This window comes from Sturnira hondurensis, unplaced genomic scaffold (genome assembly GCF_014824575.4).
Source record: "Sturnira hondurensis isolate 20B ecotype Veracruz unplaced genomic scaffold, ASM1482457v3 Scaffold0021143, whole genome shotgun sequence".
NCBI lineage: Eukaryota > Metazoa > Chordata > Mammalia > Chiroptera > Phyllostomidae > Sturnira > Sturnira hondurensis.
In genome coordinates, this window is record NW_028093774.1 from 8,441,893 (window position 1) to 8,469,324 (window position 27,432).

Here is a 27,432-nt window from a genome sequence, read left to right on the forward strand (position 1 = left end):
GGTGCTTTTCTTATTCTGAAAAAGCCTATTGAGACCATTGTACGAAACTCCAACCATCTACTCAACTTAGTTTGCTCAGTTTTGTCCAGAAAAAGCCACCAAAATTTTAGATAACTGGAAAAAGTTAAATTGACTCAGTTGGCTGTTTCATTTATTTTGGTCTAAACAGTCAACCTGGGGTACTGTGACCTTGACTTCTAAAGCCCTGAGGTGAGGACTTTGAAGTCATTTCATCATGTCATCAAACCTGACTTAAATATTCATGGTCTAAAGGGACCATTCACGTTTTATTTTTACTCTGCAAACTGAGCTTTTACATTATTAGCACGAAAACAAATTAAAACAGCTACCAAAGCAACTAAAAAACTCTCCTGTAGAGTAAGCTTTTATGTTGTTATTTACTTTTTTTAATATAGAAGAACAAATAGTGATTGAGAATTATCTGTCTATACTTCCATGCTCAGAAAAGCCCATTTATCTCAGTCCTTCAGTGTAACCATTTTTAAAAATATTACTGTACATTTTACAGAAGTCCAGTAACATAGTGGGAAATATGTTTAGAATAAAATTAATTTCTCAGTATGTACATTTCACAGATTCATATGGCCTAGAAAGGTTAATGTTTAAACAAACAATTTCAGATATCTTGTGCAGAAGATTGCCTCAAAAATCACTAAGATAAAATTCAAGAAAGCATTCAAGCAAAATACCCCCCCATTTATGTTTTCCTAGCATTTTTTCTCTGTAGTTCTCTATATTTGTGACTATTTCAATATATCTTCCACATTAGAGAAATTTTTTTATAGCTCAAAATAGTAATTTTAGTTATTTAATTGCCCTGACTTTTTTTTAAAGATTTTATTTATTTATCCTTAGAGGGGAAGGGGAAGAGAGAGGGAGAGAAATATGAATGTATGGTTGCCACTCATGCATCCCCCGCTGGGAACTGGCCCGCAACCCAGGCACGTACCCTAACTGGGAACCGAATCTCGATCCTCCAGTTCACAGGTTCGCGCCCAATCCACGGAGCCACACCAGCCAGGGCTGCCCTGACTTTTTGAGTGATAAGGACACTTTAGGAAAAAGCCAGACTTCTACTCATGAAGACCTAAATGGAGTAGAGGTGGAGAAGATCATAATAGCATTCAACTACGTGCTCTGCCAACAACACATTTCTTTAATTACCTCCTTACTCTCAAATCATAATGGAAAATGTTAGAGCCACATAGAGGAAAGGACACTAACTGGAAAGTCAGGAGGCTGTTTGAGTCCTGAGCCTTCCACTAGCTAACATTTAAGTGAAATGGTTAGTTACTTCCAGGTTTCAATTCCTATCTGAATCAAATAAAAGAGACAAACTGAATGACCTCTAAAACTTACACTGGCTGAGAAAATTGAGAATCTGTAACTTAGTGATTTTATCTCCGTTGCCTCCACAAGAGGGCGTAGTAAGCATTTTCTGTTGATTAAACATTGAATGTTGTCAACCTGGAAATGCAGGTATCACAGTTTACCACCTCTGAAATCAGTATGCATTTTACAGTGGACAGCATCTTACTATTCTGATTGGTAATGCTTTTCCTTTCTTAGTGGTACATAAAATAATGGTATATCTCACTATCAGTGAAGACAATTCAGATTTGGAGAAATATATAAATAGGATATCTGAATATACTATTCAGTAAGTATCATCTGATGTTGTTTTAAGTGACAGAAGGATTGATTCAAGGCAGGGGTTGAATTTGAATAATACAAGCCAGTGTCTGATCTGGGCGAAAAGGGGCTGGGATTATTCCACGGGGAGGAGAAGAGGTGTGTTCACAATGTTTGAATGCAGTGAATGAGGACAGAATGATTCATCAGTGTGGTAGCACCATTTCAACAAACGTATGACTTACAGTGAGTTTATTTTCTAATCTGTCCAGATGACCAGCAGGAAAGCTAATTAACACTGTTTCTAGAAAGTAGGACTATACCTTTAGACTTAATAGTCATATCCACAGAGCATTTTAAAGCCCTTTATTACAGTTTGTTTAGTTTAGTTTTGTTTTGACTTAACACTTTTCTCAGGATTCTAAGAACAAAAGTGATTTTGCTTTTGTCCCTGCTGGTAGACTAAGGTGTCCTGGTGCCCCCTAGAGGACATGGGGAGGCTCCACACCAGGCCCAGCATTGGCTGGAGCCATAGGAGGCAGTCAGGAAAGGTGCTCATACTTACAAAAATGTTTATGTTTAATCGTTAGTTTGAAATACATGCCTCTCTTTCTGCTGATCAGTTAAAATCCTAACCTGGCTTTGTTATTCTTAGAAGACACCTTTTGGCTTTGCTGATTTCTACTTTGTACTAATTTTCTTCTTTTGTTTTAGAAAATAAATTGGGATGATTTAGCTGCCAAAAAAGTGCCCGCACCATTTAAACCAGTCATCCGAGATGAACTAGATGTGAGCAACTTTGCAGAAGAGTTCACAGAAATGGATCCCACCTACTCCCCCGCAGCGCTGCCCCAGAGCTCCGAGAGGCTCTTTCAGGTAATCTCCGGGCCGCGCGTGCCCACAGCGCGCATGTGCCTTGGCCGAGCAAGCTTTGAAAGGAAAGGTTAACTTCTTGTGTGAGGATTTATCTTGGCATTTTCAAAACAGAATTCTCTAACCTCTTCAAAATTACTAAATACAGAGATTTGCAAACTGTTAACTGAAGCTTATGGTTTGTTAAATAGAAAACATTGTTTTTGTGGTTTTGATACAAAAAAAGTTAATTTTTATTCTGAAATTTTGTTTCTTTTCAGGCTGTTTCATAGAAAATACAATACTAGTTTATTTCACCTCTATTCATATAAAATATTCTTTAGTTCATAAACAGTATTATCTGAGTCGGTGTCATCAGTGAATAATCTTAACTGTGATCTTATAAAATTTTTAGAAAGGCTTTTATATGAAGAAAGGGATCTTTCTCAGAGTTAAGGTGAAGTGCCCTGACTCCTGAGTGGCGTCATGGCGTCGCTCCTCTGACGTCCATGAGTGCACCGTTAGCACGGCTGCGCTGGGCCGTCGGGACCCTGCCTGTCATCATCCACGTCCCTGAGTCCAGCACGCGGTGGGTGTTTTAAAAAATGTTCATTGAACTGGTGAATATTCTAGCTTGAAAAGGTTAGTCACCCATCAGTGTGTCACTTCTGGTTCAGGACATCGTTCTGCCACTATATTCCTTTTCCAAAACTCAATTTTATAGTTAATTAGTCTAAGGAAATATAATGAGTCAAATAATTGTTGTATTAGAAACCAACTGGAATGAAACTTGCTCTTTTTCTGGTTTGGAGAACAGTCACTTGGACCGCTTTGCTTAATACCTTAACTCTGCCTTTTTTGAGAAGTTAGTTGTGTTTACAGACAAACTTTTATCAGCAATGCAAAAGAATTACAGTTGTGAATTAGACTTTCGGGGTGGAACAGAGACCAGGTATTGTTCTGCCTGTCATTTGAATCGGTTTAATTCTACCAGAAGATGGCATTATCGCCTTCTGAAAAGCATTTTTTCTTTTAACTTGAAATAACTTCACATTTTAGATGACAACTAATATGAAATTAGAATCATCTTAACAAATGTTTGAGTCTTTATTATTATTTTTTTCCTCACTTAAAAAATTTGCTGCAGTCTAGTCCATGTGAAACTGGAAAATTTCAAATCTTTGTTCTTCGCCTTTGCCTTTGTGTTTCAGGGCTATTCCTTTGTTGCCCCTTCCATTCTCTTCAAGCGCAATGCAGCCGTCACAGACCCGCTTCAGTTTCAGGTGGCAGTGGAACGTCCTGGCATGACCAATGTTGCCCGGAGCGCGATGATGAAGGTACGTGGGTGTGGTCCGTTAAATGGCGTGTTCAGAAGGGTTTCGGTACTAATACCGATTCACATTCTGAAGTCTAGTAAATGTAATGGACTTACTATTTGACCAAGATGCGATTTTCAGAAGTGAATAAATGGAGATAGCAATATTTGCCCTAGAGAATTATTGGCATCAGTGTAAATGAGCTCTGTTTACAATAATAGAAATTATGTCTTTATTTCTCAATAAGTTACATAAGTAAGCACAGACATGAGCTAAAGATAAATTTTAGAAGATTATAAATGAATTCCACTCATGTTTATTAACATTAATAATGTCCTATTCCTTTACAGTTTTATTGATCCCATGTGTATTAATATTTTCTTAAGTTAAATGATGTTGGTTTCTCATCAGGACTCTCCATTCTATCAACACTATGACCTAGATCTGAAGGACAAACCATTGGGAGAAGGAAGTTTTTCCATTTGTCGAAAGTGCATACATAGAAAAAGTAACCAAGCATTTGCAGTCAAAATAATTAGCAAAAGGTATGACCCTTTCTGATAGTCTGTCTTATGTATTCCTCCTGGTCAATGGATTCTATAAATGGAGATTTTTATTTAAAAGGAAATCAATAGTATATTGTATACACAGATTTAGCCATTCATATTGTTATACTTCTAACTCTAATGAATATTTTCTGATAAACAGATTCATTCTTTTTTTCTTTTAAGATTTTATTTATTTATTTATCTTTAGAGGGGAAGGAGAGGGAGAGAAACATCAATGTATGGTTGCCTTTTGTGCGCCCCCTGCTGGGAGTTGGCCTGCAGGGAACCGGCCTGCAACCCAGGCATGTACCCTGACTGGGAATTGAACCGCAATCGTGTGGTTTGCAGGCCCGCGTTCAATCCACTGAGCTACACCAGCCAGGGCAACAGATTCATTTTTGACATAAATCATAGTACACTATGCTTTTGACTTTATTATGAGCAAACATAATTAAGTGATATTTAATCAGACTTGCTTAGTGAGTTCAGCAGCTGTTGTCATTCCTTTCATTGTATATTTGAAATACTTTTTAAAAAAAATTATTGAGCAATGTACTGGGAGCTTTGAGAACCACTAGTTGTTTTGATAACTGATTATTATCTCCATAATTGTATATTCTTATTACCAAATTGTCGGGCAAGTAGGGCATCCATTTCTTTGTGTTACTAGCTCTTTTCTGACTCAGAAACAATCTCTCCTCAAGAATAAAGCACCATGTGTGCGGGCGGGTCGTGTGACTCATTACTTTCGTGGCAGTTTCATGCTGCTACTTTGATGCTTCTGTTCTGAACACACTGTAAATAAAAACGAAGCCAGGGTTGGCGCGATACTGACATAAAGACTCGGTGAAGAGGTCTGTAGAGACGAACTGTTTCATCTTGTAGGATGGAAGCCAATACTCAGAAAGAAATCACAGCTCTGAAACTCTGTGAAGGACACCCCAACATCGTGAAACTGCATGAGGTTTTTCATGATCAGGTATTCCACATTTTTTTCTGTGCATATTCACATTGAAGTCTCTACTTTTTACCAGTTCAGTGGGTGCTGCTGGGTCAGAGTTAGAAATGTGGGGTGACACGCAGACACTGCAGAGGACAGAGCAGCTACTGCGCACACTTACACACCCCGTACGTAAGCAACGCATCCTCTCGCTTCTGCGTTCCTCCTGCAGTGGCAGTCATGTGTGACATGGGAGGAGGACAAAGGGCCAGGAGCCCAGGGCCACTGCCACCAACCGCATCGTGCTTATTACCGGTTCAGCTGCTGTCACCATAGTTTAATTGCTCGTACCTCTCAGGACTCAGACACTTTAAGCCTTCAACTTTCCTTTCACTTACAGAAGAGAACCTAGAGAGCCTTAAGCCTACTCAGAGCAAGCTAAAGAGTAACTAGGAAGCAGAAAGGCAAACATACGTCCCTTTCATTTTCTTAGTGCATGTGGCAATTTCCGCTCAGACCACAGGCCATGTCCTGCTTCCCCCTCTACTTCCGCTCCCAGTCCTGATTTTTCACAGAAGCCTAACACAGATGCGTGTAACTTTGGATACAAGGGCAGCACCACTGTGTTAGGCCCGTGTCTCCTCCCCAGGCCCCCACTGCCATCTTCCACAGCAGCAGTCGCTGCACTGCAGTTATCTTTTCCTCTGGGGCCGGTGGGAGGACACAGCCCACTCAGGACACCGTGCTGGGCACAGAGCTAAAACAATCATGGTCTTACCCAAGAGGAAGCTGAGATTCAGGAGGGTCACAGGACTAGTCCAAGGTCACATAGCAGTTCAGTGAAAATCTCGTGGGAAAACCTGGTCTCTGGTCCTGGGCTCTGTCCTTGTGCTGCTGTGACATCCATGTGCTAGGAGAGCGGTGGCCCACTTCTCCCCCGCACTGAACTTTCCCCGAGTTCCGCGCCCCGAGTGGTACGTCTTGGTGAAACCAGGCGGCAGCGGCAGCATGACCGTCAGAACTGCCGCTCTTGACTGTCATGCCTCACGTGGCCCAGGCGCTGTACCAGACACTCTGTACGGTTATCCTAGTCACTCCGTACGGCAGCTCTGGGAGGTAAGAGAGCTGCAACTCAGGGAAGTTAAGCAACAGGGTCCTACGGTTTGGATGTACGAACGCTGGGGTCCGAACCCAAGCAGCCCAACTCAGAGCAAGTGTTTAATTACTTTGCTCCGCAGCCCAGTTTTCAAATCAGGTGGGTGAGCAAAAATACTGTCTTCTCACCCTTTGGTTCTCGTAGCCAGAAAAAGAACATCTCTGTGGCAAGAACTCAGTAGGAAATGCTCGTCCCACTCCTCTGCTGCCTCCACACGATTGGGCTCATCAGCTACGGGGAGGTGGTGTGTCCCCGTCCACGGCAGGTGCTTAGGAAGGGCCTGGCAGTCTCCTGATGAGAATGGTTCGCGTTTCAGTCGGAGGACTGGCCAGAGACATTCAGTCTCTGACTGTCAGGCTAACGTCAGATTGCGGGAACTGCATCCCTGATGTTTTATGTCACACGTTATATTTATTATTTGCTCTTTTTATGTTCAAAAGTCACTAGGGTATAAATTATCTCATGGTGTAATCTTATAGGTACTAGTACAAATACGTTTTCATTCGAACACGCAATTGATATCCTGGGTTGTTTCATCCATGATGGTGACAGTTGTCTAGACTGTCCCCAACCCATGCAGTCTTGATTCCAGCTAACGGGGGGACTGAAATATGGGCGGGACCCCAGCCTCCGACCGTGCTGCAGAGCTGTTCCTTTCTGTGCCATGATTTGTGCTTTGCCGCTGTATTCATTTCCTGTTGGCAGCAAGTCACCACAAACCTGAAACAGCACAGGTGTGTCATCTGACAGTCTCACTGGTGGAAAGTCGGGGTGTCAGCAGGGCTGGCTCCTCCTGGAGGCCCTAAGGGACAGCCTGTTCAGTTGCCTTTTTCAGCTTCTGCCCTGCACTCCTTGGCTGGTCACCCCTCCCCTCTCTCGTTCCCATAATCCCATCTCACACTGTTGACTCTGATGGGTAATTGAGACGTTCTCGCCATCTCCAGATCCTTAACCGCGACAGCGGAGTCCCTCTGCTATGTCAGGTGACACCCGCAGGTTCCAGGGAGTAGAATATGGACATCTCTGGAGGGCCATTATTCAAGCTACCTCATACACATTTTGTCATTGTTTATTTTATTTGTGTGGGGTTCTAAAGTTAGTTCATAGAGGTAAACTAATGTCCCCAATGTCGTAAGTGGGAGAACTGGCCTTCAGATCCGGGGTTGACTCTTAATACCTGTCTTCTGAGCCACTATAGGGTAGGTACTGCCCTCCAATTTTTTTAAAGCTCACAGGCATGTGCTTGTAACACACCTTCAACTTTGACCTTATTTGTCTGATGTAGAAACTCAAATTGGCTTGATCGCTGGTAGCCTGAGAACAGTTCTGTTCCTGAAAGTGTTGTTCACCCTTTACAAGGTGCTCAGTCGGTGCAGGATGATGTAGTTATGATTATCTTTTTTATGAAGCAAGTTTTCTGGATTTTGCTAATTCAAAGGAAAACATGTTCTATTTTGTTTTTTGAGTGATGTTGATGCTATAATGCATAGCACCTGAATCTGAATATTGAGTTGATATATTTTAAAAATCATGTGTGTTCCTTTGAGAGCTAATATAATTCCTTCACTTTCAATAGCTATGTTATTTTCCTTGTGGAAAGCATAGTAAGTATTCAGTATATGTAACTGATTAATAAAGATAATGCCATTGGGATCAAAGAAGTTATTAAAAATAAACCCACAGTGAGCAGTGGGTCTTCGCCACGGGTGACAACGAGAGCCCCGAAAGTCACGTGTGAAGCCCTAGCAGCAGGTTTGAAGTGACATCACCAAGCAGTGCCTTTCAAAGAGTGATTATCAGTAATCCTGTGTATTATGTAAAGCAGCCAATTTCACAGTATCAGTGCTGGGTCACACATTGACAGGAAAGGTATGTAAACTTGGTAGAGGGGGTTGGAGTGGAATTCAAATGAAAGAATTAGTCAGGAAAAGAATATATAAAGACTTCACTGCAGTACTTGAAATTTTCCATCCCCAAAATAGAATTCTAAAAAAGCCACATTATGCTCCAGCTCTTTCTTCTAAATACAAGGATTGCTGCTGATCATTTTAACAAAGAATTATTTAAATGGATTGGTGATCGTTAATAGTCAATACATGTTTTATATGCTCATACACTTTTCTTCATTAAGGCCCTCCACATTCTTCTTCTTCCTTTCCCAGCTTCATACTTTCCTAGTGATGGAACTCCTGAACGGGGGTGAGCTGTTTGAACGCATCAAGAAGAAGAAGCACTTCAGCGAGACGGAAGCCAGCTACATCATGCGGAGGCTCGTGTCCGCCGTGAGCCACATGCACGACGTTGGGGTGGTGCACAGGGACCTGAAGCCCGAGGTACAACGGGGTGCACTCTCCTGTGTCATTGCGTCAGCGTCACTACTAAATATTCCCCAGATACATGCAGGCTTTTTTGTCAGGGCTTTCTGCTAAATAGAAATTTGGAAATATCATGTTTCTGGGATTATTTTTTCTATTTCAGTCTAAAATAAATTTGTCTTTTTTTGCCAGCTGATCATCTTGAGGTTGTATTTGTAAGTGTGAGAGCCTTTTATGGAAGAAATACTTTATGCAACAGTTGTGGACTAAAAATAGCAGTGGAAATTTTTGTAGCAGAAAATAATGTCCCTTCTGTACGTATATTATTTTAGAGGGTTTTTTAATGGTATATTTTGAAACCTTGTGTTTCACATTTGTAATCAAATTGATTAGCTAATGAATAGGAGTGTATGTACTTCTGTTCTAAGTATTAAAGCACAAAGAGTTGTCTTGGTTGAATTACTTACGCCATCCTTATATGTGCTTTCCTTGCTCACGTACTGTGAGATTTATGGGACTGTGTAGCAACGCGGGAGTAACAGCTTCTTTCTGTTTCTTTGAAAAGGTTAATAAAGGAGATTCTAATGCTAGAATGATCCTTTTTTAGTATCAAAAATAAGAAAGTTCCTTCCTTTTAGAAAATCATCGAAATAACAATGAAAATTTAAAAGCCAACCCTCTAGTTTATGAAAGAATAACAATGAACTATCGCCTACTGTCTGCAAAATTACACTATTTCCTCCTTAAAATAGACCATCATTTTAATTACCCATGTGATTATAATGCATTTTCAGTTATATTTAAAATAATTTACTTTGTGTTAGACCACAAAAGAATATGTCTCAAAAAACACCATTTTTGGCTTTTATTTAAGTATCTTGGATATTTGGTAGGAAGAGATGCTTTTTAAAATGGAATCATGTGTGTGTATTCAAACATAATTGACTGATTCCTACAGTATTTAAACTTCAGTCTATGTATTTTCCATTACTGTTGTTCACATTACTAGTAGTTAATCAAAAATGAGTTTGTCTTATGAACTTGCAGCTCCGATAGCTACCCCTCGGCTTCCCTATCACAGTTCTCACCCTCCTACGTACGCCCACCAAAAGTATGGTGCCCTGTGCATGGAGATTAGTTGGCTATTTTTAAACGTGAAAGCACACCGCTTAAATGTTTTCTTGGTAGACAAGGAACAAGCACGTAGTTTTTAATTGAAAAGATCTGTTCCGTGGTTATAGAACTCATTTTCACATGTTTTATTCTTTGATAACCAGCCATCTGTCGTCTCATGAGTCTCAAATGGATGCAACTGTCCTCTGAGCAGAATTTAGTTTGCCTTCCTATTTTACTGACAATTCTCCTTATTTGTTATAAAACTCTCCTTTCACATAGTCATTTGAAATGAAGGCTGGTTAGGTTTTTTAGGACACTCTACAATTATAACCCTAAATCAAAATATTTTTTGGAGAAATGAAAATGTACCTTTGTACTAACATTTTCATAAAGAGCTTTTGATTTGACTTTTAAATGGCAGAGTTTATTATTTCCAAACTAAAAATGTTTGGAATACATTAGAATACTTTTCCCAGGGATGTAGCATGTTAAGATCTGATGATGAATCTTTGGGTAGATGTTATGTGGCATTCCTTTTCTTCGTAGGCCAAATCCTAAATTCTAGGTGAGCAGCAGATAAATGTAGAAGCTGGCTGATATTCCTAGTAAACTGCTTTGTGTTTTTGAAATTCGTTCTCATACTCTTGAAAGATTAAGAAAAATTACATGAAATTAGTTTCAAGCAGAACTCAAGGGGAGAACACAAGGAGGTAAAATGGTTGCCCCCTCCCATTCCTGACTGTTGACACCCTCCTCCATCCCTCTCCTTCAAGGACTGGGATCATGGAAGCCCACTGCCATTCTTAACGAGGACAGAACTGAAGCCATTTTCAAAGATCTGGTAGGCTCAGTGACGGCGGGGACCAGGTGTGCTCAACTCGCTGCTCTGCCTGTAGCACAGTGCCTGCCCCTCAGAGCGACTGCGGTCCCAAGGTCACGTCTCCTGAGGTCACACCTCCCAAGTGCACATTCGTGAACCCCACCTGGGACTTCATTTGTGGGGAAGCCTCAAAAACTTTTCAGTTTGTTTTTTTGTCCCTTTCACTTTACTTATTTTTAACTTCTGAATAAAAGGCTTGGAAGATTTTTCTTCTTTGTATCAGTAAGCCTTTTTATGATACATTTTTTTATTCCGGTTAGAATTATGTTAGCAAAGCAAGAACTGGGGAATAATTTAGTGAACATTAAAGGTATAACAGGTTTTGTTAGGGTGTCTAAAGACAATAGAGTCAGATTTACTTATTGTGGGACTAGCTTGATATGCTAATAAAAATGAAGATCGTGCATCAGTGCAGTTAGCATTTATTAGGATGTGATAATTACAAAAAGTAGTAAAACCTTAGTGATCAAGAGCCTTAGTGGATGAACAATTCAGAGTAACAATGGGTTCTGAATAATTGAGGTATAATATTCATAAGCATCAAAAATGTTTAAGTATTAACTGTTTTGGAGAAGAGAGTTCTGAAATGTATGTCTCCACCATGTCTTCTCTACTGGGCTGTCCTAAATCTTACATAACTATTTATCTATGTGACTTTGTTCAGTGGACACATTTATAAAAGTACCTACTATGTGAGACCCTCAGATGCAGTCATTAATGAGGTGGAATTATGGTCTAATGTGGATGAAGACATTGAACTGATAATGCAGAGGGTGATACGTGTCAGGAAGGAGGTGTGAACAGTGCTCAGAGAGCTATATGGAGTCTTAACTTCCGTTTGGTGGCGTGGTTGCACGGTCCCTGAATAGAGAGCAGGCTCTCACGTGCCCTCTAGGAAGGGAGGATAGTGGAAGATGTAGAACACCAAGTTCCAGAGAAGCGTAGAGGCCCTGAGAGCAGACGAGACACGATGCAGTCGAACATGTTTCCCGTGACATTGCAACACTGAAGTAATGAGAAAGGTTACAAAGCAGAGAGTAGCGGTACACCGACACGCCGACGTCCAGCCCAGCCCCTCCTCCTCCTCAGAGCCTCACTGTGTCTGAATCTGGTGTCAGTACCTAGCTCACATAAATGGCATCACCCAGTCCCATGACATTTCAATGAGAGACTGATGTCAGTGTTTGTACCTTGCAGAATTTGTTGTTCACTGATGAAAATGACAATTTGGAAATTAAAATCATTGATTTCGGGTTTGCCCGCTTAAAGCCGCCGGATAACCAGCCTCTCAAGACCCCTTGCTTCACTCTGCACTACGCCGCACCGGAGCTCCTGAACCACAACGGCTATGACGAGTCCTGCGACCTCTGGAGCCTGGGCGTCATTCTGGTGAGTTCCCTCCAGCCGAGCCGGTCGGCCCAGGCCGCTCTTCCGTGTCCTCTGTGCCCGTCTCTCTCTTTGCTGCCTTCCCCAGGTTCCTGAGAAAATGGGCCACATTGGCTCCTTTTCACTCAGGGGCCTGACAGAAGACTGTTTCCCTTTCTTAAAATTTACATTGGAGAAAATGTAGGCATTTAGATTTTGGTTTACTCAGAAATATTCAAGGCAGCTGTGTTTTATGTAAATAAGAGTTATATATTGTTTTTTTTAAAAGAATAGTGTATTTTCAAAAGCTGTGCATACTACAGTGTGAAAATAGCAAGTGACTAAATAGAAAGACATTACAAATACATTCTTTCAGGTTTTGAGACCAAAACTGTAACTAAAGAATATCGTTCAGGATAAATTAACAAACTAACAGATGAAGTTAGAAATGTTGATAGGAACTCATAGGAATTGTGGTGAGCATGCTTTTCACAGAACATCCTTGGCCACAGTGACCAGAACCAGAACATTGAGCTAGCGAAATCTCCGCATGCTTTTTCTCAAAGTTGCTTTACTCTTCATGCATATAATTTGTAGTGCATCATCTTAGACATTTTCAGACAGCATAGGAAGAAGAAAATAGCATCGCTCACAACCTCATCAGACACAGGTGGTGCGGTGTAAGCTCTCCCCCTCCCTCCCCCGCCTCCACCATACTGTGGACTCCTTATAAGTTTTTTCTACGTAACATGCATATATAGTTGGGGTTTTTTTAAATGAGATTATAGCCCTGGCCAATGTAGCTCAGTGGATTGAGTGCTGGCCTGCAACCCAAAGGATCGCTGGTTCGATTCCCAATCAGGGCACCCGCCTGGCTGGCCTGCAACCCAGGCCCCCAGTTAGGGGCATGTGAGACCAGTCAATATCTCTCTCACACACTGATGTTTTCTCTCCCTCTCTTCCTCCATCCCTTCCCATCTCTCTAAAAGTAAACAAATAAAACCTTTTTAAGAAATGAGATTATAGTATGCTCGTACATGTGGTTTGAGTCCCAGAAGTTCACTTAACTATTTACTGATGAGACGTTAGCATTTCCAGTTTTTCACTGATTTTCAACTATACAAATTAATATTTTTTTATATATGTGCTTCTATTTGTCTCATTATTTGCTTAGAATAATTTCTAGGGGAAGGGCATGTACATCTTTATTTTGAAATCTATGCCTAGATTTCCTTCTAGTGGGGTTTTCATATTCTGGTCTCGTGAACTGTATGCAAACACAAGAAGACTATCTTTAGTCTGAAATATTGCCCATCGTTGTCCCTTGCGCGCATTTCTGTGATGAACATTGTCAGGGCACGTTCTCAGGTACGTGGGCCTTTGGACTTTTCTTTTATGAATGGCTGTCTCTGAGCTTTGCCCAAGTTCCTGTGGGAGGGAACTCTTTCTTATTAGATTTTAAAGCTCTGTTAAGGATTTTAATCCTTTGCCTGCCATTAATTTTGGAAATTTTTTTTTCTGGAGTGTCATTTATTTGAAACTTTGTTTACAGTAATATGGGATTTTAATTTTGTTTTTAGAGGGATTTAAATAGAAAAGTTTTTTATATGTAGTAAGATATGTCAGTCTGTGCCTTTATAGTGTCTAGCTTTGATGTCAGATTGTCAGTCTACCCCAAGATGATGAAAATATTCTCCTAAATGCTCCTCTAGAATTATATTTTATTTTTGCACTTTAATCTGCATTCCATCTGGGATTTATTTTGGTGTCAGCCTGTTTTTCCTAAGGGCTAGCCAGGTGTTCTTGCAGGATGGTTCCTCTTTCATTTTAAGCTTTATTTGGTTTCCATTTTAGTAATTTTATGTCATTGCTTATAATTTTCAAACTAAAAATACATATTTATGAATCAGGTTTTTAAAATAAAAATAAACAGCTAACCTCTATAGATTTGAGAGTTTTGTTTAGGGACTTTAACACATTAGTAGCACTCTCCTGAAAAAATAGGTCTAAATAGAAAGGAGCCCTTTGTTTCTTTAAATAATACAGGATTACCCCTTGTAAAAGAACCCTTACTGTAAATAAAGCCAATTATAACCATTATCCTTTGTAAGCTTTCATTCAGAAGAGCACCTTAGACGTATAAGCAGGTGTTTTTGTGCTTTCAGGGCCGTATCTACACAAGTCATTGTGTGTGATGGGACCAGTGGAAGCCATGCTTCTCTCCGGATCCGATTGTCATGTGTTTGAAAGAAACAGGGGACAGAGAACCAGTGAAACGATGCCACAGGGACCCAGTCACAGTGGCCCAACTCTGTGAAGTCCTACAGGGCAAACAGCCCAGGTCCCAGCGAATAAATGATAAAGGAACACAGTGTGGGGACCTGTAGTTAAAAGACACTTCACAAACAGTGTTTGCATTTAACTTGAATTCTGATTCAAGCAAATTGTAGTTTCGATTCTATTTATTAAATTCAAACTAAATCTAAGTCATTCCAATGTAATTATAATTGGGGAAATTTGCATATTGATTGAATATTAAATGATATGAAGAAATTACTGCTAATATTTTTTTAGGTGGATAATGGTATTGTGGTTGTGGTTTTTAAAAATCCTTGCCGTTTAGAGATATGTAATGAAATGCAGACAAAAGATAAAGTGAACCATTAAACTGTCAAGAAACAAGAGGTCTCTGCAGGCATTTCCAGATGAATGAGTGATTCTCACCCGAGGATCTAGATAGGCAGCCCAAGTCACCCCACAGCAAGCACGCAGTTTACCTGGAGTCTCCTGATTTGCCTTAGAAGTCGTGGCCTTAGAAATCTTTTGCATGTTGAATCTAATACACACTAATGTGGATATTTTAATATGAAGTTAATGATACTACCCTCACTGAATAAAACAAATACGTCAGGAAGATGCATCGCATAGATAGTATCATGTGGCTTTGATCACACCTAGTCCATCTAGTGGATGTCGGGTCCCCATCGGGACACACAGGACCTTAACTGAAATGGAGCCCACACGCCGCCTGCGTCTGCTCGGGACTGCCGTGAGGAAGTACTGCACCCTGCTTGGCTGAACAACAGACGTTTATTTTCTTGCAGTTCTGGACGCTGGGAAATCCACTGTGAAGGGGCCAGCATGGTGGTGTTCTTACATACCCTTTCCTCTCGTACTTGGAGAGCCAGTGAGCAAGCTCCCTGGGGTGTCTTTTGGCAAGGACACTAATCCTGTTGGACCAGGGCCCCGCCCTCTGAGTCGCTGGGCCCCCACAGCACTCTCATCTTGCACAGGTCGTTCTAGCACAGTCTGGTCTGCCGGATCCTACGGCCTCAGTAGCAGGGCAGTTTGTATTACAGCTTGAACTTACAACAGAACCCTCCTTACTCTGGGCTTGAAGCTGGCAGTCTGCTGAGTCAACGGACAGAAAGACTAGAGCAGTGTTCTCAGCTGCAGTGTGCGCCTCTGTCCGAATCCAAGGAAGCCACTAAGCCCTGCGCTTCTTTCCTAGCAGGACGAGGCACAGCAGTCTGTCTTTCAGAGGGGGGCATCTCTGTGCCCCGGCCATCGGTGCTCTAAACTCTTTACCAAGGCGACAGTCCCCAAATGTTTGTAGTTTAGCTCCCCGCTCGGGCATGGATGTGTCTTACAGGGACTCAGGATACCAGCTAGTTTCCGCTCACCAGCTCTCATTTGGGGAAGACAGCAGCATAGAGAACGAGCAGGGATTTCTAGAGCGTGTCAAGATGATCAGGGCCCCACAGACTAGGATAGCGGAGCAGGGAAGTCAACGCAGCTCTCGGGTCGGACAGGGAGTGCTGCCCTTGCCCTGTGGAGACCTACTGCTTTGACCTTTCCCACTGAAGGGAACCGAGAAGAGTGCAGTGGCCAGGTGAGTAGGCGCTCATCCGTGCCAGAGCCATGCTGACTCACCACATTCAGCACGGCAGCTGACCCCTGCTGGCCATTGTGGCCATGGCTGCAGTTCCTGTGGTGTGCATGCTGTCCCCGCGTTCAGTTCCTCCTCCCCCTCACAGACTGTGCTCCTTAGTGACGGAATTGTGTGCAGGCTTTGGCTGCAGACTCCGCTTTCTGAGGAAGCCGAGACAGTCAGTGCCGGCAGGGACTGAGGAAGCAGGCCTTAGGAGGGGCTTTGAAGTCGCGTGGCTCCACCCGCTTGCCATAGGGAATGGGGGTCCCTGCTGCCGTCCAGGTGGAGGAAGAGGAGTAAGGGATAAACAGGGCGAGGCTGGGATGGAGAAGGGGTGTAAGTGAGCTGACTATTGCTGTTACCAAGCACAGTGGGCTGCTCGATCCAGTTAATGTTATTTTACGGGTCTAAGAGAGGTGGACTGATTTGCCCAAGCTGGTAAATAAAAAAGCACTTGTTTGAAGCTAGGATTGTCTGGCTGTCGAGCTCATTTCTCCCCTTCTGTACCACATGTCTTCTCTCTGCTGTAATGATGGCAAAGGACAGAGACCCTAGTTAGAGGGGTGGGACTTGCCCAGCTAAAGAAAGCAAATGGCATTCTAAGAAGATTCTAGTAGCTTGTGCAGTTACAGGGAGGCAGAAGAACCATTGGCAGGGAAAGTGGGGTTGGAGCCCGGGGACTACGGGAGCTGAGGCCCTAGGGGCCCCTGTGGGGGAGCCAGGGAAGGAGTTCCCGCAGGGCCGTGTTGGGTGAGAGTCCGGAGCATAAATGTGACTGTGTGTCTGCCTGGAGGACGGTGGAGAGAAGGCACGTGGAAGGGGCTGGTGGAGGCAGGGGTCACTTAGGGGACTGCTGAGAGGGGTGGTGGGCGGTTTCTCCTACCCTGAGGACTTGTTCAGTCTGATCTGTTGTAACCTTCCTTCCTCCATACCAAGGATGTAGGAGGTTTGGGGCTGTTTAAAGTTGTCTTTGTTCTACAGATCTTCTAGCATTTCCCTCTTTAGAACAAATATTTTCTCATTATATTGCTTGAAATTCGAAACAGGTTTCTTTTCCTTGTCTTCTATTTTCAGACTCTCCAATTTCATGGGTATAGTTTTTATTCTTCTCAGGCACAACTTTCTTTTTCAGAAAGTCCAGATTAGCCCAAGGCTGCCTAGTCTCAGGTAGCCTCAGAGGGTCAAGTTCCTCCTGTCTGTGTCTCAGTCCCGAAAATTCCATCCTTCTTAATTAGGCTTTGTAGGCCGCCTGCTGGGTTGTAGCTCTTGGTTTTCCTTTTTTATGTTATTTTTACTATCCTGCCTGGGAATCCCCGTCTTTTCTGAGAGCCAGAGTGTGAGAGCTGCGTCACTATCTCTCCCGTAGTGAGGGTGCACCTGCCTGGCAGACAGGTGGCCAGAAAGGAGCAATGGCATATGCCTCCTGGGTCCCCGGGATGCCCTTGTAGCTCCCTAGAACCCGCTCAGCGCTGGGGTCGAAATGGAGACGCTGCCCTTTGCAACCCTTCCTAACTAACTGATACCTCCACCCTCCTCGCCCCACACAGTTCTCCCCAGGTCTCCCCGGTCTGCGCCCAGACACTCCCTCCTGACCACCAGGCCACGGCTCGCTCCACCCGACAAGCCCCTCGAGCTCTCCTCTCGGAGCGGGGAGCGTGGCCTCCGCCAGGTTAAAGGGTCACTTTCAAAGATCCAGCCTCTGCAACAAAGACCAGCCTTGGCTTTTGGTTTCTCTGTTGACTTTTTTTCTTTTTTCATTAAAAAATTGAACCAAATGAAACTCGAGCACCAACTTACACCATACACAAAAGTAAATTCAAGGTGGATAATAAAACACTTAAATGTAAGCCATGACACCATTAAAGTCCTAGAGGAGAACATAGGCAGGAAAATCTCAGATATTGCATGCAGCAACATTTTCACTAATATGTCCCCTAGAGCAAGGGACATAAAGGAAAAAATGAATAGGATCTCATCAAAATAAAAAGCTTCTGTGCAGCTAAAGAAAACAGTATTAAAATAAAAAGAGGACCAGCCGTGTTTGCCAATGATACCTCACATAAGGGTTTAATCTCCAAAATATGTAAATAACTGTTGACATTTTAAGGATAAAACCTTCCATGTAAAATTTCCAGACCCATGGCTATAATGAAATAAGGTGACAGTAGAGAAGTCATTGTATTTGACACAACAATGAGAAAAATAAAATTAAAGTGGGGATAATAACAAACAAAGAAGGAAGGATACGTAAAAAAATTTAAAGTTCTTATCCACAGTTAATATCCTAAGGAAATGATATGTGGAATCAGAGAGAAAGAAATAGTTATTCAAGATTCTTTTGTCTTTAAGTTTCTTTAACCTTAATGCCATCTTTTTGAGACAGCTGGATTTCTCCCTTTAATTCTTGTTCTAAATAGTTATTAAAATGGTTTTAAATCTCCATATCAGAATAAGCCATTCCTCTTTATTTACAACTCTTTGAAATGTGTTGGTTGTTTCAACGATAGGAGCCATGCAATCGTTTAAACCTAATAATCCTAATCATCATAAACTATTGAACAAAAATTCTATTTTGTTCCTTTTTTTCCCTCGGTAGTATACAATGTTGTCTGGGCAAGTTCCGTTCCAGTCTCATGACAAAAGTTTGACGTGCACCAGTGCAGTGGAAATCATGAAGAAAATNCTCTGTTGACATTTTAAGGATAAAACCTTCCATGTAAAATTTCCAGACCCATGCCTATAATGAAATAAGGTGACAGTAGAGAAGTCATTGTATTTGACACAACAATGAGAAAAATAAAATTAAAGTGGGGATAATAACGAACAAAATAAAGAAGGAAGGATACATAAAAAAAATTTAAAGTTCTTATCCACAGTTAATATCCTAAGGAAATGATATGTGGAATCAGAGAGAAAAAAATAGTTATTCAAGATTCTTTTGTCTTTAAGTTTCTTTAACCTTAATGCCATCTTTTTGAGACAGCTGGATTTCTCCCTTTAATTCTTGTTCCAAATACTTATTAAAATGGTTTTAAATCTCCATATCAGAATAAGCCATTCCTCTTTATTTACAACTCTTTGAAATGTGTTGGTTGTTTCAACGATAGGAGCCATGCAATCATTTAAACCTAATAATCCTAATCATCATAAACTATTGAACAAAAATTCTATTTTGTTCCTTTTTTTCCCTCGGTAGTATACAATGTTGTCTGGGCAAGTTCCGTTCCAGTCTCATGACAAAAGTTTGACGTGCACCAGTGCAGTGGAAATCATGAAGAAAATCAAAAAGGGAGATTTCTCCTTTGAAGGAGAAGCCTGGAAGAATGTTTCCCAAGAAGCTAAAGATTTGATCCAAGGTAAGATTCTGAGAAAATTGAACACTTTTCTTAGTGACTGAGGCGGGTCCCTGCCGTCACACACGTTTGTGTGTTAGTTATTCAAGGAATCCCCATTCCGAAAGGTGTCCAGGCCACTGTGTTGAGCCTTTTCTTCTTCCAGAACATTCTCCTTCCATCTTCCTGCACACAGTCACCACATACACTAGCAGTTGGAACCACCTTCACCCCAGTCTGACACCTCCAAATCGAACCCGGGCCTTTTTACCCTCCTTTCCCCCACCACGTGCCACCCGTCACCCCCCTCTTTCGCCGTCCAGCCGCCACGCCGGCTCCCTGCCTTCCGGGCCTTCCACAGCCAGCACCTGGGTCCTGCAGGTTCAGCGTTCCTCCTCGCTGTCCCCCCGCCCATTCACATGGCTGCCACCGTAGCCCTTGTCACCATTTCTCTCCCAAGCTCTTACAACGTCCTTTCAGCTGGTCTCACTTCCTCTGACCTTCCCTGCCCGTCATGGATCGGCAGAGGGGACTTCCTGATGTCCGGTTATGCTCTCGCCTCTGTTCTGTTAAAGCCCTTCAGAGACTCCATCAACTCGGGTCAAACTCCCGAGCATTCAAAGTCCAAGGCCCTTTGTGACCTGGCCCTGCCTGCCTCTGCCGTTGCGGAACTCTGGAATTCCTAAGTCGGGCTGCGCTTCTGTCTTCCCGCGTGCCTGTCCACGTGCTCTTCTGAATCCCTGGGCACCCTTGTCACGAGTCCGCTTCGCTCGGGCCCCGGGACTCATCTTCTGGACGCTTCCCTGGGTGCCCGTGCTCCCTGGATTGGGCCTCTCCCCTGAGCCACCATCACATGGTGCCTGTGGGTTTCACTGTTGCCCTTGAACCCTGGTGGTGTAACAGCTGGGTTTTGTCTGTGTCTCCTCATAGCTCCCCTTTGAGTGTCCACCCCCATTTCTCCAGGCCTTACTACACGCCCCGACTGAGAGAAAATGGTAGTACGTGAATGCACTAGGCCTAGGCATTCGTCCTTCATTTGGAGTTCACCCAGTCACCACTGGGAGTCTGGGCTGGGGCGGTTCCTTTCTCCTGATTGAGGAGTCAGCTGGCCTGCAGCCTCCTGGAGACAGGCTGTTGTGGGCTTTTTCATTAGCATCCAGCACTCACTAGGGGATTTAAATGCGTATGAAAAGGTAATTATTTTTATCGGAGGTCGAAGCCTTAGAGAAACCATCATGTCATGTGAGCGTAATTGAGATTTACGTCTGAGGTTGATTTTAAACTATGTTTGAAATGGCAGATTATAAAATAAAAATTCTTGTTTACTTCCACAGGACTTCTCACCGTTGATCCAAATAAAAGGCTTAAAATGTCTGGCTTGAGGTACAGTGAGTGGCTTCAGGACGGCAGTCAGCTGTCCTCCAACCCCCTGATGACGCCCGACATCCTGGGCTCTTCCGGGGCTGCCGTGCACACCTGCGTGAAAGCGACCTTCCACGTAAGCGCTCGTGCCGCACACGCACAGGGGGTTTGAAGAGGACGATCAGAGGCTCCATAACCTCAGAGACGCCTCGTAGTAATACATTTAAAATGAGTGTTCTTTCCGTTTTAGGTGTGTTTTTATAAACCCCACCCTAGTATAATCGCCTTTATAAACAGGAGGTGCATGGGGGACCAGAGTCACTGCTGACCCATGATATTCGTACTTGACATTCAGAATGAGTTTGTGAGATAAGGCAGTATCTGATATTCCAAGAGTTGAAGATTTTCTGTAGGTCATGAACACGATGTGCTCAAACATACTAGAACTTTTTTCTCTTAAATAACCTAAGTCATTTCCTTTAAAAACTGTAAGTAAACATTAGGCGCTAAGGCACGTGTGAAGGTTTGTTCATTCAACAGCCATTTTGCGCCTCGTCCATCCTGGAGACTGAAGGGACGGGCAGGAGCTTCTTTGGCGGTGGGCACTGATTGCGTGGTGGGAGGGCCGAGAGGCGTCGAGGGGCTGCACGCCGAGCGCGCAGATGCAGATGCGTTGACACAGTCGTCTGAGGAGCAGATGGAGAAGGAGAAACGGAATTGCCCCTGGAGAGGTGACCTTGAGAAAGGAGGAGGTGCATCGCCTCTTCTCTGCAGAAATTGATTAAAAAGTTGATGAACTGGGACGTGGTGAGGTGTGAAGGGATTAACTGCAGGAATTTGTAGCAGATGATCCAAATCTTCTCTGTGACACATGGTGCAAGGTTGCCCTGGGCAACCGCAGTCGTGCCTAAGCCCGAGTCTAAGAAAAGGAAAGACAGGCTGCTGTGAGCTGAAAGTCAGCCTGAGGTTTGTAGTCCTGATCTTCTCTGTCTACGCTGAGTGGCCCAGATACACCCAAGTGCGTTGACTTGGAAGTGCAGACCAGCGGCCCAGGATGGGTTGAGTCTGCTCTGTGTCAGGACTTGGTGGTCAGAATTTTAAGTCTCAGATACAGAACTAGGAAGAGCAACGGGGGTGGGGGCGGACTGCTGACAGTCTTTAAGAATGCCGGGGGGCCAGTGTTTTCTGATTGAGAGGCAGCACCAGTGTCAAGGGATATATTAGAGTCGTGACTCGTGGGTGGCCCAGTTGGCTCAATTAAGCCGCATCCTCAGAAATCGTCCCACGAACCACTGTACCCCTCAGGAAGTGTGGATACAATGGAGTTAAGGACTGTGTTCCCCCGAAGAGCTGAGGCTGACAGCCCTAAGTTGTCTTCTGTGCGTCATAATTGCCAAGACATCTTCAGTCCTTTTACCCTCATCACTGTTCCCTCTCTTCTCCCCCAGGCCTTTAACAAATACAAGAGGGAGGGGTTTTGCCTCCAGAATGTGGATAAGGCCCCTCTGGCGAAGAGAAGGAAGATGAAGAAGACCAGCACCAGCACGGAGACACGCAGCAGCTCCAGCGAGAGTTCCCACTCCTCCTCCTCCCACTCTCACGGGAAGACCACCCCCACGAAGACGCTGCAGCCCAGCAACCCTGCCGACAGCAGTAACCCCGAGACCCTCTTCCAGTTCTCCGACTGAAGAGCACAGGAGTGGCAGGAATGTGACCGGTGCGCCACAGCACTGCCGGTCCCTTGGCCGGTGCCTGCCGTGATGGGTTGTGCTTTTACAAACGAGGCCCCCTGGTCTCATTGGAATCTGCTTCTTAGGGAATGTTTTCAGGGAAACCCAGTTGGTTTTCCTTGTCCCAAAGCACTGGACAGAGAATGTTACTGTGAATCGAGCACACGTCATGCTGTGGAGCGGCCCAGCGTGCTGCGAGCGGGACGATTCTGGAAAGAGCAGAGGCCCCCGTGAATTTAACTCGAGCTGGGTAGATCCGAACCGCTTACGGAGCCAGTCACAGGTTCCCAGATGTCTGCCGACGAGAGCTACTCCCGCTGTGTTGACGGCGCCTTTTGCTTTGCCTTGTGGGTAATGTGGGTTTGAAGAGATTTGTGCCCTTTGAACAGTGATTTATCAGAGAAAAATGTCTATGTCCAGAAAGATTCTGTGATGGATTTTATGTGTGGCAAACACTTATTTCATGAGAGAGGATTTTAACTTATTGCTGTTTTATGGTTACATATGATGATAACCTGCTCTCATTAATCTTTTTCTAAAAAGTAGAAGAGCTATAAAGACTCAGGGTCCCAGGCTTTATATTTGGGGCCCATCTGAGATGCATGCTGAGCTACATATGTTTTTAATTTTGCACTGCTCTTTCCTGGCAATTTGTTTTAATGGTTATTACAGAACATTAAGGTACAATGTCTCTGTTTTAAGTTATACTGCACTTTATGAAAGAATATGAATAAAGCAAACTATTTTGTAAAGTGCACTGTTTAAAGCATATGTACTGTATTTTTGCCATTTTTTCCTATTATCCACTTTAAATTTGTCCTCACATCCCCCTTCTACTTCGTTTACAACAAGTAGAACGGTCCGTGTGGCATACAGAACGTCATCACTAGCCACCTTGGCACCGACGTGAGGAAAACCTAAAGGGAAATCCTAGTGAACACTGTGCTTCATATTTGTACACTGTGTGGGGCTGCAGCGAGGTGCTTCCTCCTGGAGCCGGATATTCTGTACATAATATTTTAGAGTCATAACTATGACCTGTTTGGAAATTTTCCTGTTCAATTTCAGATCCAGTAAGCATATTTTACAAACTTATGCAGAGCACTTTTATTGCTCCAAAGTTCTGAATTCATACAGAAAATAAGTGCTATGCGATGAAGGCACTTCACTGAAAGGTAGCTGCGTTTAAAAATACGATCAATTCATTTTCTATGCAAAAAGACGTGGTAGAATTTGTATGTTATATCTTTTTTTAACGCCATCACAAAATGTTAGGACTGAGAAAGGTGATCTTTGCTATGTTTACAGGAATCATGCTTAAAGAGATAATGCCCAACATGTTTATCTTATCATTTTGGTTCATGATAATGTCTGGAGCATTAGTTTGGAATTTGGGCATGATATTTATTTATTCATTTCTTGAGCTGATGCAGCATTAATTTCAACCAGTTATGAATACTAAAAGTAATTGCACTCTATGTAATAGTATATTTATTGCTAAGTCCATGTATATATTAATAGCACAGGCAACAAAAATGGCAAATATTAAAATATTTTCAAAATATTGTTTTATCTTGTTCACACTTTTGTCCGCAGTGGTTATGGGAAATAACGTTGTACACTCCCAGTGGCCCGAAGGGCTGTGTGACTCTCGTGCAGTGGGTCGCACCCCCCAGCTTTCAGCCTTTCCTAGTAGTGGTGGGAAGTCTTCCGTGATTTGCTGAACCATAGCTCATTCACAACATGTGGTTCAGTCAGGCACACAGATTTATAAGGATTAAGAAAATGTCCGTTTATGTCTGCAGTTATGTTGACTTTATTTGGAAATGTATAAAGTTAGCTCCTCAAGTCATTGTTTTAAAGCTATGCATTCAAGTAGAAAATACTCGTTATAAAATAGAAATTGAAAGGATTTTATTGCTAATGAAAAATGATCCAGAGAAATGGTCAGTATACCATAGTGATTGATGATATAATTGACTCATTGTGAATGTTGCAAGTCAGTGGGCTTTATTTTTATTTCCCTTACCTTCTCTTCTGGAGGATTTGACCGAAAATGAAATGAGTAAGACATCAGGCAGAGGAAGGAGAGGAAGGAAAGCGAAGGGTAAGTCAGCAACTGGTGAGCCTCCCTGAGGGATCTGGAATGAATGGGGTTCCGAGAGGACCTCAAAACACACTCAGAGTAGAGGCCCCTCGTCAGGTACGTGGTCGTCACCCTAACTGTAGACACCGGGACGGCGACATCCAACGCCAAGTTTGTGGCAGTTAAGTTGGATGCAGGCGGTTAGTGTACAGTGCAATGCTCTTTAAAATTCACAAACGTTTTTACTGAGTCACATCAAAAATAAACTAAAAAGTGCTTCCTATGACAGTGTTAGATGGAAGGGCTGTTTTGGTATTAGGAGTAAAACAAGTAGATGTAAGAACAACAAATTTATACATTAAATTCTCTTTATCACAGCGTTGGAGACAGTGTCAAATCATCCCTTCTCTTTTTATTGACTTTATTGTACGTAATTTTCATACCATCATAAATCCTGGCTCATATCATACCTTTCGTAACTATATATGGCTAAACGAGAGGCCAGATTAAGAAAAGGGAAGTAATGGAGGAGAGTAATTTTGAAAAATCAGTTTCTTCTAATTGCTGCACCAGACTCTATGGCTGAGTAAGTTAAATTAGCTATTTTGAAATTCATTAATTCTTCCAAACCTCTGTAAAATAATAAATCACTGAACCACTGGAGCAGAAAATCAAATTCTGAGTTAATTTCAACATCCTTGCTTGTCTTAGATTCATTTACTCCTGAAAACTGCCCTTTAGTGTGTTTATACTGCTGATTTCTTCAGTAACTGTGTAAATGGCTTCATTTTAAATATAAAGTAATTTATTTTAAAGAAGCTTATTAAGATAGTGACTTTTAAATAAAAGAATTCCTTTTGTATCTCATTTTTTAAAAATATGTTCTCAAATACTTTATAAAAGTATGCAATTTATTGTCTGCTTGTTCACCTTCAAATACCTGTTATTGTCTAATTTATCAAGATTAGTGTACCTCACAAAGGTGGAAATTTCTAAATTATTGGCCCTGTACATGCCCTAGACTGCTTGATTATTTGGGGGGTTTGTATTATCACACTTCTAATATTCTTTAAGATCTACATGGAAAAGTTAAATTCTGATATACAACTTCCACTATATCAAAATAATTGTCTTATAGATGAATTATTGTAACATAATGAAACATCTTAAAATATATGACTTGGCCTTTAATCAGTACCCCCTACGTGAACGTCCATCTTCATTTGGTGCCTTTATTTTATCCTAAAATGAATGTTGCAGGCTGTAATGAAATTCAGAATTTAAATGTGAGTGATTACAAAATTGAAAGAGTAGAAACGTCATCATAAGGTAGCAGGAAGTATTCACCAAGCAAACATTTTAAGTGTAATCTACCCAAAGAATGTAGCTGCTACAGCAACATAAAGGTTTTATTCTGTCTTGTTAAGTGACTTCACTCCAAACCGTGATCTTCCTTAGAGAGAATGTGTTCCTTAAGAGTAGTTATTTAAATTCTGTTTATACAGGGGGGGCTGTGTTTTCAAGGGGCAACAGTTTTCATCTTGAGGACATTGGTTCACCTCACCTTAGTCCTCGTCTTCAGCAGTTCTTACCTTTGGGCTTTCAAGGTATTTTTTTTTCTGTGCCCCTTTCTGTATGTGCCCAGCTCCCGATTATGTGATTAAGTCACTGAAGCGTCCCTTCCCCAAGGCCATTGTCCATCTTTTAGTTTATGAATGTGTGGATTAAGTGGGTGCAAGAATCAAACATTCTGCAACTATTGGACTGAAAAGGGGGAAGGAAGCGGCCCCCAAGTGTCCCTGTCTTGGCTTCTTCACACAAGTGCAAAACAGACACTGTTGATTGCCGGTCACTTCCTTTCGGTTATTACTTATGACCATGTGGTAAAACACTTGTATTTAGAGAGAGACTTGGACTAAGAAGACAGGACTCTTGGTGGCTATTCAGCAGGCTTCATTTTCCTGCCGTGTTTCTGTGGGGATCGGTGGAAGGACATGTGCTGTTTCTGTGCAGAAACGGGCTTGTGTTTTTCCTTTCGCCGGTCTGCCATACTCTGCCTGGCTTGATGAGGTTTTTCTTTTTGTCACCTGCATATCTCGCTCTTTGTCTCATCCACTCAACTTACCCCGAATTTTTCAGTATGAAAAATTCAACTTAAAAGAAGCCAAAGGTATTCTTAACTGAGGTCTGTGCACAGGCTTGCTTTGGGAGGAGATGATTTCTTTTATTTGGGTTGGAAATAGCAATTTGGATAGCAATTAGAACAGATTTTTAACCTCTTTGAAAAACCCCTTTTGGGGCAAAGCTTTGAGACAGTCACTTAACCTGGCCCGTGATCCGAATTTTATTTGCATGGCTTTTCTCCTGAGTCTCTGTGGAAGAATATAAGACATCCCTAAGAGGCGACAAATAACATTTTCACATCAAGGATCAATTATATATCTTCCTTTAATGCCACCTTCCTTTATGAGTACCAGTCTAGTATTAATTCTCCCCAAAGGGAGTGACTTCTTTTTCTTGATATCCTACATTTAGTAAGTAGTAGCTTCTCTACACCTACTTTCCTGGAACCCACATTTATAATACTTGGTGGTAGATTTTTTAAATGCATTCATTCTAGCTGGGCTAGAATTAATCTTCAAGTATTCATACCAAAGTTTCCCTCTTCTGGGATTATTTAGAAGCACTAAACATTACATGTTTTGTTGCTGTAACTGTGCATAGATATTTGAGTGTCCTGAGAATGCTGTATTAGAGTGATTATTGGTAGTGCTGCTGATTAAAGGTAAACTAGATGGAGTTAAGAATTTCTGCCCTGGCTGGTGGAGCTCAGTGGATTGAGCACGGGCC

The 27,432-nt window shown here is 42.4% G+C and overlaps 1 protein-coding gene across 2 annotated transcripts in view; it reads left to right on the plus strand.

The window, feature by feature from the left end:
• The window catches only part of RPS6KA5 (ribosomal protein S6 kinase A5), a 134,623-nt gene extending 110,563 nt beyond the window's left edge, over positions 1–24,060 (plus strand). For both annotated transcript variants that reach the window (XM_037031087.1, XM_037031088.1), the window contains 9 exons: positions 2,368–2,529; positions 3,717–3,842; positions 4,233–4,366; positions 5,255–5,348; positions 8,628–8,798; positions 11,974–12,165; positions 19,269–19,428; positions 20,739–20,902; positions 22,215–24,060. In XM_037031087.1, the coding sequence (XP_036886982.1) occupies positions 2,368–2,529; positions 3,717–3,842; positions 4,233–4,366; positions 5,255–5,348; positions 8,628–8,798; positions 11,974–12,165; positions 19,269–19,428; positions 20,739–20,902; positions 22,215–22,454 (1,443 nt within the window). In that variant the 3' untranslated portion in view covers positions 22,455–24,060. The remainder of the gene's footprint in view (positions 1–2,367; positions 2,530–3,716; positions 3,843–4,232; positions 4,367–5,254; positions 5,349–8,627; positions 8,799–11,973; positions 12,166–19,268; positions 19,429–20,738; positions 20,903–22,214) is intronic.
• Positions 24,061–27,432: the final 3,372 nt, after the last annotated feature.